Source organism: Notolepis coatsorum (genome assembly GCF_963971535.1).
Source record: "Notolepis coatsorum genome assembly, chromosome: 12".
In the NCBI taxonomy this organism is placed as follows: domain Eukaryota; kingdom Metazoa; phylum Chordata; class Actinopteri; order Aulopiformes; family Paralepididae; genus Notolepis; species Notolepis coatsorum.
In genome coordinates this window covers 17,070,632-17,086,007 of record NC_140176.1, presented here as the reverse complement: position 1 = coordinate 17,086,007, position 15,376 = coordinate 17,070,632, and the positions used below count along the sequence as shown (strand labels likewise).

General features: G+C 40.3%; 1 protein-coding gene across 1 annotated transcript in view; it reads left to right on the top strand.

The window, feature by feature from the left end:
* Positions 1–15,376, top strand: part of eif5a (eukaryotic translation initiation factor 5A) — a 32,383-nt gene that overhangs the window by 9,070 nt on the left and 7,937 nt on the right. Inside the window, exon 4 of the mRNA XM_084325576.1 lies at positions 13,804–13,935. Coding sequence (XP_084181702.1) covers positions 13,804–13,935 — 132 coding nt within the window. The remainder of the gene's footprint in view (positions 1–13,803; positions 13,936–15,376) is intronic.

The window sequence follows — 15,376 nt, the reverse complement described above, 5'->3', positions numbered from 1 at the left end:
AAAGGTATCGGTTTTATTTAATTAATTGAAAACTGCATTGATATTACGTAAAATATCCTTAAATAGAAAAGATGTTCAAACTAATCGAGTTCCCTTAAAACGCTAACGTTATTAAAAAAATATACAGTGGAGGTTAAAATAAGAATATGACTTGGCCTGAAAAAAGAGAGATTTTGTTTTACTTTAATCCCTGACTTGCTGACCCATTCATGTAGAGTGAATGGAGGCCGGTGGCTGGTAGCATTTTACTCATCAGCTCAGTGATGAATATCATCTCATTGTTTTAAAAACAAAATGTCTCATCTATATTGCCTTTTTAAAATGGAAAGGAAAACAAGGCCACGTGTTTTTAATCTCCACACGAATAACTGTGGTTGTTTTACACAACTTGGAAGGATACTTTTGAGGCAGTTTCTTATCTTGGAGGGCTGGTAAATCTTTTCCCATTATGTTCATCTCTGTAGGTTTAGTTGGCACGTAAAGTCTAGCCTTGTAGCAAGAGCTAACTGCATCAATCCCATGGTGTTGGTGCAGCAGCCCCTTTGTTTACATTTGCATTATTTTTAACCCTTTCTCTGCCACGCTGGGAACGGCATATGGCTATGTGCTGCCACACATTTAACCAATGGGGTCGGTCACCTTGTTTGCAGGGGTATAATATTCTCTACATTATAGCTATGGATGCAATACTATGGCCCATTTGGCATTGAGTATCTATCGTTCAAGATGTGAGAAAGAAATAATTTTTCCATCCATACATTCCCGTTTTATACCGTGGTGAATAAGTGTGGTTTTAGAGCGGTTTAGGGTAATTCCTGGGAGGCTAGTAATAGGGATGCATGATAATTATCGGGCTGATATCAGCAATTATGACGTCAACCCGATAACATTATTGATAGCTCCGATAATATATAATTTCTTTTGTTAAAAGAAATTAGGTGTGGGTGGATTGGGATGAAGAGCGTTTGTTTTTATTGTAGGCTCCTCCCGTTTTGCCAGTACTTTGGTACAACTGATAGCGTGTGGTTTAGGAAGAGGGAGTATTTCACAAATCCAGCGCTCTCTTTCTCATGCGTGGCTGCAGGGCTCTACGACCATATTGCTTGCATATGTCCCTAAAAATATGTGCGCGAACCTCAAATCAATTACGCGCACGGTGTGCGAGTAGAGATTACAGCCTCAGTCGTACTTTTTATTTCTCCGCTGAGAATCGTTAAAAAACTACAAGTCCCACATTGCACTCAAGCCAACGGTCCAATCACAGTAGAGTGAAGTGACTGGTTTCATGGGAAATAAAGCAAATGACCAATCGGAAGCTCTCATTTAGCTTGTTTACTTCCTGAAACTCCGCCATTGCGATCAGGGCTCTCGTTTTCCGAGACATAACTTATTATAGTCTCTCTTACCAATGGCAATAGATTTTAGAACACCTAGATTTATCGATAGCAATAGTAATATAACGTTAATGCAACAAAACTAATGCCTTGCTTTGTTAATCATAACGTTGATGCAGTAGCGTATGTCGGTGTGTTGGCTGTAACGGACATGACGATAACATAACGTGTACACATTAAAATTGCGATAATCTATTCTAACATTTTCAAATCGATGCAGTTGAATTTCCCCCTTAGGATCGATGCATTGTTACACCCCTACACCAAAGTCACTGGCCCACTGTGTATATGTGTGTATAATAACTTGGCTAGCGTTATCAACAGCAGACATGGGCAATAGGGTCCAGCTGCAGCGCCGGACGGCCGGAGTGCAAGCGGTGTGATGTAATTGGCAGACTCGACTGTCAATCATTGGTCTACCTGACACGCAAACTCATAAACAATGTTTCTGTACTGGAGGTGTACAATATTTCAATAGGCAACCCTGAAAGGATTATTTTTCTAGAAGAGCAACACAGCCAAAACATAGGCATTTTATGCATAAAAGGGGCAAAAGCTAAAGTTAAGTGACTGAACCTTTTTGTAGCAGTAGTTTGATTTGATAGTTTATTTGATAGGGACAGCACATGTTAATGAACATAAAGTACAAAATGTAAACATGCAGGGTTGTAGCAAGAGCTAATTTACACACATGCACGCACAGTACAAATATACATTTATTTTTGAAAAAAAACACGTTAATATTTTCACTGTGTTCCTAAATATTTTTGGGTGCTCCTAAATTTTTTCATTTAGGCTCCTTGGGAAAAAGGTTAGCGTAGAGCCCTGGGCTGTGAGCAGCACAGATGGTAAACAAAGATGGTGGCGACGTTGGACTTTTTCAAAGTTTCAGAGGAAAACAGTTCGCTTGCTATTTGTAACAAATGCAGACGTTCCACGAGGAGGGAAAGGGGCAACAAGCTATAACGCATCCAACATAATAAGTCACCTGAAACATCACCACCGCTACGTTGGTGTATTAAAATATGACGCCGAGCAGCTAAAGGCTAAGCTAATCCAAAGTCAGCTGCAAAAGGAGCCGGCGGCGTGTAGTCTTTTGCCAACACACTTGGAGTTTGATGAGGCGTTTGCGAAATTAAAGACGTTTGACAGAGATGATTTGTTTGGTTTATTTAGAGGCGTGCTGTATTATAAATGCCAAGTAATAGTTGTTTCATGCACCAAGACCACAACAGTCTCCTCTCCTATAGCGTCAAATGTTTTATCTGCTGACAAAGCACAATACCTGTTCGTTTTTAGAATGAATGAAAAACTTTATTTAACAGATTGCAGAATGGGTACAATACAGTACGGCTCAATACATACAATTGTTAAGGGGATGCAGACCAGAGAAAGACGTTTGTCTTGTTTACCTCAGGGCCCCCCATTTCCAATTCATATTGTTCAGGGAAACGCATTGCTAATGACTTAAATATAGTCACTTTATTTGAAGAGTCAAAACTGTTCTCTTGGCTTCGTTTTGTTCATAGTAGTAACGCTCATGTCATGATAAATCTGGTTAGGTCAAACTACAGGAATATACATGGGGGGGGGGGGGGGGAAATATATAATACAATAAATATATATATTATCGGTATCAACCTTGAGGAGCAGAAAGTTATCGGGTTCAAAAAATCAATATCGTGCACCCCTAGCTAGTAATAGCCCGATATACGTGTTTTATATTAAATCCATTGTCATTTCGTCCCTACACACGCTACACTTATTAAAATGCATATGATCAGTATATTATGTTCTATCATGAATGCATGAAAGGGGGGGGGGGTCGTTTCTGATTAATTGATTGTCAATAACGGCATTCGTTAGTACAACCCCATACGCTGATCAGGGCGATGGCTATGAAAACAAGGCACAAAGGCACAATCAAGCTGAAATTGATTCCAGAAAGAATATTCCAATAATTTGATTGCCATCTGGTAGATCGTATGTCCATTTGGGCCACGACATAACCCACCACAGCATAATGAATCGGGGGTCCCGAAAACTATTCGATGTGATCGGGTGAAGTCCTCTGTCCAGGCTACTAGAAAAGTCCATCCGGAGGAATTTCATCGACGCACCGCCCTATACAGAGTCTAAAGGGAGTGCAACATCGGCCGCATACCACCAGGCGGCGGTATTGGACTTTTGCAATCTCAGACTCATTCCCTATGGTAACACAGCCTTCCTGGATGGATTATGAATGGAAATGGCGAATAAAATAAATAACAAGTATACTCGTTGTTGGCATCCAACGATTGGCGGCCAATAACTAGTATACTCGTCGTTGGCAGTGAATGAGTTAAGTGACCGGAAAAGGGTGAAACTATTAGAATTGTATTTCTAGATTTGGAATGTAAATAGTTACTTTTGGATTATATGTCTCGATTTTCAGTGATACTCAATATTTATGGGTTTGGAATGTAACTAGGTACTCTTGGATCTTCCGTGGTTACTTGGGTAGTCAAGACAATCTCATATGTAAATGTACACATACCTTGTTTTATTCAATGTGTTAGTATTTATTTTATATTCTGGTCAGATGGGCTATATTAGTACTTACTTTCTTTATAAAAACATGATCTTTAAAATTCAGGTCAATACAGTAATGCATTATAGTAAATTGTCTAAATAAAATTAGGCAAATTTTTCTACATATCTTAATGATTTGTACAATTGTAGCTTCTAGTCGCACTTGTGACACACTTGCACTTGGGCATACACCTACAGTATTTGTGCAGCAACACCCTCCCTAGCCTTATCTCGTTAGCAGCAGAAAGACTCGGGTCTCCTTGCTCCACAGATGTACCTCTGTGTCGGACCTGACAACTTGACACCAGAAATACTAGGCGGTTGGATTATTTTGATAACCACCGTCAAATGTGAAAACGGGCAGCTGTACATTTTGACCCGCGCATTCTCAAATGCTGCTCTTGAAACGCACCCCAGGCTCCTTGCAGCTGGCTCTCATTCACTGTCACGAATCTCAATTTACACACCTGTTTGCTAATTTTGTAATTGACAATATGGTAACTGCCACTCCCCCCACATGCATACACTATTTTTATTTTTATATATATAAAAATATATATATATATATATAATAATAATTCAAGTCGACATAAGACTTATTTTTGCCAAGGTGGCCCAGAAAGATTGAAGATGCTGGTTTCTTATGAAGCTAGAGGGGCCTAAGCCCCTACACGAGACGCACACAGCTGAGAAATGGGCACTGAATTGGATATGAGGGAAGAAGTGTTGAAATATAGCGAAATTGAAACTTTATGAATACTTATGTTAATCTCTGTAGGATGTTTATCTCTTATTGAATAACCGCAGAGTATTTATTTTATTTTTCGCTTTAAATATTTTTTATTTTTTAACTCTTAAGGTAGAGCAGTTGTATCTTAGATTTCGGAGTTTGTTAATTTGGTTTCCTTGCTGTTGGTTTTATGTGCTAAAAGAAAGCTAATGTTACAGGCATAGCAGCAGTGTAGGGTTTAGTCAGAGTAGCCATTACAGTATAGTAGTATTGGTGGCAGTAGTTATTACAGTATTGGTGTCTGTAATGATTACACTAGTATTGGTGGCAGTACTTATTACAGTATTGGTGGCTGTAATGATTACACTAGTATTGGTGGCAGTAGTTATTACAGTATTGGTGGCAGTAGTGAGTACAGTACTGGTGGCAGTAGCGGTGGGAACATTACAGTAATGATGATAGGGCTGTCTCTAACGACTATTTTGTTATCTATTAATCGATTAGTCTTATTAATCTAAACTATTAATTTACCAGAAAAATCAACAATTGATTATATTTTCAATTGAATATTTCAACATGTTTAATGAGTATCCTCATCCTTTGTAGCTTTAGATTAAAAAAATTACCAGCCAGATAGATTTTTACCGGCCATAAATAGCTTTTTAGTGAATTATTATATGTATTGTGTGTTATCTCTCTACGCTATGGTAGTGCTTGTGCCAGCACAGGCGATACGATTAAAATGTATTTTTTATATATAGGCTATATACGGTACATATTTGAATAAAATGGGTTCAGGAATCAGGATTGTTAAAGCTAATTAGCCTAATCCATGTCAAAAAGAGTAGCGTATAGTAAATGTCTGCACACACACACTTGGGATATGTGTGAGATTATATGCAAAATAAACCAGTGCTGTTTTTCAGTAGAAAGCTCCTCATATATGTAATCGTCGACGAATTACAGCCCTATTTGGTGATAATATTTGGCCATTTTAAGTGGGGAAACTATTATTGAGTGTAAGGGCGTTTTCACACCTAGCTCGTTTGGAGCTGTTCCGAAACCTGGAGCGTTTACCCCCTATTTCGGTTCAGTTGGGCATATGTGAACACGGCAATCGCATTCTGTTGCGGAACAAAACAAGCGGGCACTTCCAACCGAACCCGACGCGACTCGTACGCTGTGAGAATGCAATCAACTTAACAAACCGACAACTCACTTGCCGTACTGTATACGCACTGCATGATTATGCACATGCCAGGGTTTCCGTTGTCCGGTAATTACCGGTATTTGACCGGCAATCTGTTGAAGTCCGACATATTTAATCTCTCCGGTCTTAATGTCCGGTGAAAATAATTCCCTCTAAGCACAATTTGATTATTTAAATTGTATTAAAATAGGCAAAAATTAAATAGCCTATGCGATGAACGAAACAATAATTACATTTGTTTCATCGTTGCTTCACCAAGCGGGTATAATAATGTTGTCAGCGAGAGCTTAGTGCTGGGTTTGCGAGTGCATGTGCAGCTGCAGAGCCGGAGCAGCAGCGGCATACTCTCGCAAGGTGAGGTGGAGAGAGTCATCACGCAAAAACACGATAATGTTGCCGTCTCTCTGCCAAATTTCTCAGTTCTTCGCTTGATATAATTAATACAAATGTCCAATATAACGGAATTCGTTAGCTCATAAAAATATGATTATAACAGACTGCTGTTAATGTCGGGTGACTGCCCACAGACACCTATTTGATTTAAAGTCGGCAGCAGCACAGAGTTTCTGAACTTATTTTATTTGGAATATAATGACTGTATACGCAAAAGTAGCCTAGTTTTAAGTTAAAATATTATAAATCTACATGCATTGAGGATGTCATTCTTTATATAGCCTGCCTATCAATTGTTTTTAAGTTCAATAAACTCTGACCGGAATTTCTCTCATTTGACCGGTAGATTTAAATCTACCGGACCCTGAGACCGGCAACAATTTTTTCTAACAAACCCTGGCACATGCGCAGATTGACCACGGATTGTGACGCAACGCACACGTGCCCTGGACTGTTCCATCAGAGGGGAGCTTCGTGGCCAGTGAGTGGCTACAGACCACTGCACTTAAATATAAACATTAGTCTACCTGAAGACTCGATGAGGTAATTGTAGATGTCGCCATAAGACGAGTCTGGTCATTTAGTGGGATCATTGTTTCATTATCCTGTTCGGCTGAAAGGACACTACCACCGAAGCTCCCCCCTCTGATGGAACAGTCCAGGGTGTGTGTGCGTTGCGTCACAATCCGTGGGCAATCTAATCTGCGCATGTGCATGGGGAATAGCTGCTTAAAAAAGGGCTTTTTCGCTGCCGATTTTAGTTCTGATCGATTAGGAATGGCTTGCGCCCCGCATCCTACAAACCCCCCAGTTGCCAACCTTGGCCTTTGGGACAAGAAAGGGTGCAAGATCAACCTTAGAGTCATCCAAAGCTGAGGGCCTCGTGTCCGTTGCTCTCGGCTATTTCACCTCTAAGACAAAAAAAAAAGGGAATGGCTTGCGCCGTGTTCAGGAGATTCAGGCGCATACAAGTCTATTCGATCATGTCTCCAGCACCCCCACAGCCGTATCTGCAACCACTTGCATCACGGCTCATCCACATTCATTAATTTGCTCCCCCCGCTATCTCCTCCCCGATTTCAATGTAACACGGAGATTCAGGGTTAGGGGGGGGTGGGGCACACCCCAAAATCTGACCAATGAGTGACAGTTTGCTCGCGCGTACGTTTGTTTTGGTCCGCTGTTAACACTTTGGGTGCCGGGAGCCGTCTTTAGACGTCTTTGCTGGCCATGCTAAAGTTGCCGGGGGACGCTGTACGTCGTCTTTATATCAATATTTCACAAATCTGCGATCGGATTCATAATGTCCCTCCGCTGGCCTGAGATCCACCAGCAGGACCCACTGAGCTCTCTGGCGGTTCAGGAGCGCCATCTGGTGGCCGATCGGCGCAAGCGCTTAACAGGAAGCCCACTAGAGGTTTTGCTAGACGTCCGTATTGCTTCCGGCCACTCGGTACATGTCCCGTGACTCTAGCTCGTCACTCTACATAGCGATCGATTGCCAATAACTCGATAAACAACATGATTTGGACGTATATACCATTATACAAGCTGGAGATGGACCGGGTAATAATATATCCCATAATGATAAAATTTCTACTCGACGATGATCGCCCAACGGCGCGCGGAGACTGGGGTGAGTTTCAGCGTGTAACGTTACCGTCTTCGATAATGACTGATATTATCAACATTTGACCCACATTAGATGATTGGTATAACGCTGCCCACGGAATTATAAACGCCCCCTCGCCCATCCGGTCAACATCAGATGACGTGTAGTAACTTCTAGAAGTACGTAGTTGGAATTTTTTATATTGCGCTGATTGCCATCAAACTGTATTTCATCATCAATATAATGCATTTGGGGCTATATATCACGTTCTGGAGAAAGCTGCAGAAAGAGATGAAAACATACTTATACATTAGACCATACTTTACTATGAATATGTGAATGAAAAAGTTTAACGTTGCTACACAATGAACAATACATATAGGACTTTGAATGGGCCCTAATAATGGCAATGTAGCAATAGAATTTAAAAAGTTATAGCCCTGCAAAGAAGGGGACTTTCTCCATAGACAAATAGCGCTGGCAATCTATGGTATATCATTAATTTAACCTTAGGCAACCAAAGTGTTAACACAGCCGTGTGAACACAAACGAACTAAGGGACAAGTGCAACATTGTATCATTATAGTCCCTGTGTCTCCCTGAATCGGAACAAAGCAAACTAACTACAGGTGTGAAAACGCCCAAAGTGCAACATCTATCAAGCCACACCTGTGCAGTAAAAAAGTGCAACATTTCGGTAATGCAAAGAATATATATATCTTTTTATATAAAGTCCGATGACGTCAACGTTCACAATACAGGCTTACCTAGGATTTGACTTGCTTCAACAACAAAGCAATCGGGGCAATGGCAAGCGAAAGCGGTGTGGTTACACTTTACAAAGCTAGATGCAGACAAGCTCGCTGCAATATTGTGTGTATATATATTAACATTGTTCTAAATAATAAATCATTTGAAGTTTGGACAATTTTTTTACAACTTAGGTAGGTAGATAAAAAAAATTGTCTAAAGTACAGAAAAAGGGTACTGGAATCGGTTAAAATGTGAACGGTACCCAACCCTAGTAGCCGCACAAATCAAGGGACACAACGAATGAACAAACTCAAAAAATGCAAGATGCAGGCATTTCCTCTAGAAAATGGTATCCAGCTTGTTATTGAAATATGATATTTATTGTTTTATTTATTTATTCATATTGCTTAGTGCGGACATCCTAAGAGCCAGTGGCGAAACTGATTAGTGAGGCGGCTGCACTCGGCGCACACACGCGTACTGTATACGTGCAAAATGTATTGTTCCAGCAACAGTAGGCTTATATTATCCTAATGACTTGTTTTATTAGGCATTAGTAAGTCCTACTGTAGAACATGACATCTTAGTGTGACATCTTATTTAGTAGTGTCAATACTGAACGACTGCACACTTGGCTCAAGGCCACCTCCTGCTCCGTCTGTGGTCATGAACCAGGGTGGGTGGTGGCCGTGCATTTCCGCAATATCGTAACAATAAAACAAGTCATAAGAATGTACTAGGGGTGTAACGGTACGTGTATTCATCCCGCCATACGACGAATACGTCTCATACGACACGAGGTGAAACTAGGGTTGCACATTTTACAAATGTATGCTCAATATCTTTACTTTACACTGGCTTACTTTGAGCTTTAACATTGAATATCAAGCTTGTATTGCCACATTTAGATGCTGAATAAAACTTTGAAGCTTGTAAATAGAGATGTTCCGATACCATTTTTCCTTCCCGATCCAATTCCGTATCGGCTGATACCGATACTGATCCGATACCAGTGCATACATTTATATAAAAAAATAAAGCTATTATATAAATTATACTTTTTTTCTTTTTTTTTAGATACTGTTTTATATATACTGTTTTTTTGTAATAACTAGGAAGTAATGGTATTTATTTATACAGGTGATTGTATAGATTAGTATAATTAATCAATGAGTATGGGGCTGCGGCACTGCAGATATACCCTACTCCAATGATCCGCACAGACGTTAGACTGTGTTGCACTCGCTACCCAGTCTGTAAGCTAGTCGCAGATGCTCTGGCTAGTAGTAACGTTCATGTTGTGATTTTCGATGCAAAATAAATATTCAACATTCTCTTTTGAGACTCCGCCTCAGACTCTTATCCTTTGGCACTTGGAACTTGCTGTACTTTGCTTGCAGGTCTGCAGCCATTATTGCTGGATTATGAATAGCACCAACTTTAGCCAAGGTACCGTTATCAAGCTAAGCTAGCTGACCTAGCTCGTCTTCCCCGCATTGACATTTGATAACGCTAGTCAGTAGCTACTTGACTTCATTATTGTTGATAGACGGACAGTGTCGGGTCCTGGAGAAAGGACGGGCGATTATCTGATTTGATGTAACGTTAAAGCGGATGTTGTTCAAACTAGCTAGCTTTTCAGCTAATGCTATCATAACACCAGCAAGCAAAACGCATCCCGTCCGAGCTCCCTGTCACACGCTCTGTCGGGGACAATGGAATTTAAGAGTCTATCTGCTGTTAAAATGACAAACGGCATCACTTTAAAACGCGTTCATTTTATAATCCTCACTCTCCGCAGGAGATAAATGACGTCATGGGATCGGAGGCTAGAATTTACATGTACTCGCAGATACCGATACCAGCATTTTAGGCAGTATCTGCAGCATTTCCGATACTGGTATCTGTATCGGAACAACTCTACTAGAACAAATGAACAACCATGCACTCTGCACTGGGCTGTTTCTCCCCTCCTCCCCTCCACTACAGGTGTCTCTGAAACAAAACCATGAATGAATGATATGTTTAACACAGCAGGGTCATTACAATAGGCTGAAAATGTTGATCATTTTCTTGTTTGCCTTATAATGTTAACCAATGGAAAGACACAGACGCACACCAACTTTCTTCCGCGCTACTTTCCCCTCACAAAAATACATACTTTTGCTGATCTTGACTGGTCCTCTGAGCTCCTCCAGTCAAGCTTCTGCTGTTTTAAATCCAAAATATTGATAAATCCTCTGCCATTGTTGCCATTGTTGTGTAACATGTCATCTCTTTAGTCCTTCTCTGCTTTACATTACGTGAAGTTAAATCTACTCTAGAAGTGAAACTTAAAAAGCATACACCGGTGGGGGCGGTAGGCAATTAATTTACTCTGTGGATTCCTGAACACCGAATGACACCGGTATCACTGACTACTGCACCAAGCCTAGGTGGAACATACTTTTTTTTTTTTTTTTTTATAATAATAATAATTATAAATATATAATGATCATAATACATTATTATTTTTCCCTGTTTTATGTACCGAACTGTGGCTTCCGTGTACACCTCTATAATGTACTGTTGCTGGAACGATTCATTACACACGTATACAGTACGTGTGCATGCGCGCTGAGCGCAGCTGCCTCACCAAGCCGTTTCTCCATTGGCTCTTAAGATGTGCGCACTAAGCAATAGAAATAAATAAAACCAACAATATATGGAATATTAATCTATTCCACTATAGCTATATCCACGTGATTGGGTTTATTTATTTAGTCATTTGCGGTGTGTAATGCTCACGATGCCTCATTGAGTCATGACTATAAATGCAAAACGTAATTGTTAATTATACAAATATTGTATTTATTATAATTATTGAATTCCGAGGATGTCTGTAGAATCGACATGGAACGCAATCACCAACTATTTAGCCCAAATGTAGCCTTTTACCAGTTTCATCACCTGTGCATTGTCTCAAATTGCTTTTGCGCTACCTGTTGAATATTTCCCCCATAAGGGTCAACACGAAGCAGACTTGATGGATAGCCTCCTTTTATAAGGAGCTGGCGGGGCGTTTATTAGGGGTGGAACGGTATGTATTCTAACCATACACCGTTCGGTACGACCTCCACGGTTCGGGGCATGTGTGTTGTTCGGTTATAATGTTAGCCGTGAGCTAACTAGCGTTAGCCGCAAGCTAACCGCAGAGTCACTTTGCTGTGTTCCATTAGTGGGGAGGGGGGGGGGGGTATATTGACGAGGCTTGACAACAGAGGTTCAAAGATAACTTCACATGTATTGGCTGTTGGTTTATAGTATAATCATCAGGGCTTCTCCTTCCAACGCAGTGTTACTTTATTATATACGTATTGTTATGTGTCTTGTAAGCCCATATGGGCTGGGCACAGTGGGCATACACCTGTATGTAAGACATGAAAATAAGAAACATCAAATCAAATCGCTACTCTTGACTATTTACTTAATTACTTCCTTGTGTGACTCGTGTGTCACTTCAAATACGGCTACCGGGACACTCCAATAGCAAAAGCCAGTCGAGTCGATTAGGTACCATGCAGTGAAAAGCGGCATAAGAGAATACTTCATAATGTTTCATGCAATTAAAAAGTTAATATATATTTAGTACACATGATTTATTTATTTTAAATAACGCAGTGACTTTTCCTTTTTGATAAGTTTAGTGCTGGTTGAGCATATTCATACTCTTATGTTGATGGCCTTTGTCTATAATGTGGCCACAAAAATAGAAAAGGTTTAATTATGTTTGCACTAAGTTAATACTTTGACAATGTTGCCTATATTTTCCATCAGTTCGGTCTTTGTGCCAAACGTTATTAAAGGTAAAAAAAATAAAAAAATAAATGATGAAGTTTAAATCAGCAATGCCTCCCCTCTTTCTCCTAGCTCTAACCGTCACTGTCAAAAGAATGTGCCTGATGTCAAACTGCCTCATTCTTTCAGTTTTTGCATGACTATGTCCTTGAGAATAACTGAAAAGTTGGATTATTTTTAGGCTATATATCTGACCCAATGCTGAATGTGATTTGACCAGAGTAGAGCTGTTTGCAGATGGTGAGAATTTTACTTGTTGAGTGGTGGCGATGTCTCGCAAGTAATACAACTACAAGTATAATTATATAATATATATATTATATATATATATTTTTTTATAAAACCAAAAACTATCGGTATCGACCGATATGGCTCATAGACGATCGGTATCGGTGGCAAAAAACGTGATCGGGGCATCCCTAGTAATTGCAGCCTGGTCAAATAACTTCGATATTGGTTATTATATCTCACGGGTCGAACAAACCTCAATGTTATTGGCTTGCCATAAAATACAATGTATATCGTTTCTTTACCTTTCTGTGAAGGTCTAGGAAAAAAAACTGCCTCACAATCCGGTCAAAAATGGCGGAGCTATGGACATTATACAAAAGTAACTGTACTTACAGTAGATAGATTTCATTCACTGTCTTTGCTGCCGTGCAACGGGTGCCTGGTGGTACTAAATCCAAATTTAACTCTATTGGAAAAATTAGATTTAGCCCAATTCATAGATGTATGACTTTACCATAATATGGTAATTTATAGGCCTGATATTCTATGATGAAACTGTAGCCCTGCCACCAAAAATAAGAAATGTTAATGGAGACATGTTTTAATTCTCTAGCTGATCTTAATGCAAGGACTAACACTAGACTTAAGTGTTTATAGTTATAATTTAAGATTACCCGATTTACAATATTCTCGAATACACACTGACGTCACGATCGCCACCATCTTGGTATTGGGGAAACAAACTGATTTCTACGATCAAATGTATGCGCTGAGCTTCGTTTTTATTACATATTTTATCACATTCTTGTTCATTTCATAACCTTTAGTTTTGAAAATATTGAGGTCAACATGGCATTTCACTATTTCGAAAGCCTTTCTCGTGATTCTAAGTGCATGTTTCCCCCAAGCCATAGACATGCACTTAGACAGAAAGTTAAAAAGACAGGAAGTTGACTTCGAGAATGGTCAAAGATTATTCCAAATGGCTTTTTACAGATTAAACTCTTAACCCGTGTGATGTTGCAGTATACCCCTGTTCTGCCTGGATTTTAACTTTTATTCTTCTCCCCAGTTGATCGGCATCACTGAAGGCTTCATGTCCCTGATGAATGACCAGGGGGACATCAGGGAGGACCTCAAATGCCCCGACGGAGAAGTTGGCAAGGAAATCGAGACGAAGTATGAGAACGGTGACGATGTCATAGTAAGTCATTCTTCTAGTATTTCATCACTTGATCAACATCGTCTTTGTAGGCACGCGGGTGATTATGTAAGGGATAATGTATAGCTACGAGGTCATTGTCGCAAAATAATTGACCGACTAGTGTTTAAAATACCGAGCCGCCTCGGCGAGGTGTTTTAAACGTCAGTGAAGGTCAATTCTTTTGCGACAATGAACGAGTATAGCTATACATTATCCCGCTTATTACATGGCTAACTTACTAACCATATACCTAATTCATTTTACATCGACTCGCAACAGTAACACTGGTTCTGGCTCCGCGGCGCTGAGTGCTCGTCGCTCCGCCCCCCAGCAGCTTCCCCGGCAGCCGGCAGTTTGCACTGATGTCAGTGGGCTTGATTGCGAACAGCTGCGCACAGCGGTCATTATTGTGGGCTTGATTGCGAACAGCTGCGCACAACGGTCATTATTGTCTGATAACTGACCTCTGACGCGCGCTATTGACCAATCACAAGCAAGCATTTCGGCGAATGTGAAAACGCCATGTAATAAAATCAAATAACCAATGGTTATCATTGAATGTAGTCAATGAGCTGCGGCAGTGTCACTCATTTTATTATGGAAAATCGTAAATAGTTTTGCCTGGTCTTTGTATAGATCTGGAGGTCTGAACTGTTTAGGCGCTGGGAGAAAATCCCATAGGGGTGTAACTGTACAGGTATTCGTAATTATGCTGAACTGACTCTTCAGAGACCCTAGTCTCATTTAGGACCACCTTGTGGTAGCAGATGAACTTGAGTATAATGTGATTTTATTGTTAGTCATTTACAGTAGCCAGTTCTTTTATCCAAAGTGAGCAAAGGGATACACTAACCCTACAGAAGCAGTCCTCTGGATAATAATTATATATTAAGAAATAGTAATTATATAAAAAGATGAAATCAGAAAAAAAACTGATTTCATAGAACTTTACAAATGTGGTACAAGGATTTAATTTGATTTTATTAGGGATCCCCATTAGCTGGTGCGAGTCCAGTGCAAACCCAGCTCACTGTGGCATTTTAGCAGCCCCCCACTGTACCCAAAACAACAAATTGTGACTTGTGTACTCGTATTACCAGTAGCTTCGTGGCCAGTGAGTGGCTACAGACCACTGCACTTAAATATAAACATTAGTCTACCTGGAGACTCAATGAGGTAATTGTAGATGTCGCCATAAGACGAGTCTGGTCATTTAGTGGGATCATTGTTTCATTATCCTGTTCGGCTGAAAGGACACTACCACCGAAGCTCCCCCCTCTGATGGAACAGTCCAGGGTGGGTGTGCGTTGCGTCACAATCCGTGGGCGATCTGCGCATGTGCATGGGGAATAGCTGCTTAAAAAAGGGCTTTTTCGCTGCCGATTTAGTTCTGATCGATTAGGAATGGCTTGCGCCCCGCATCCTACAAACCCCCCAGTTG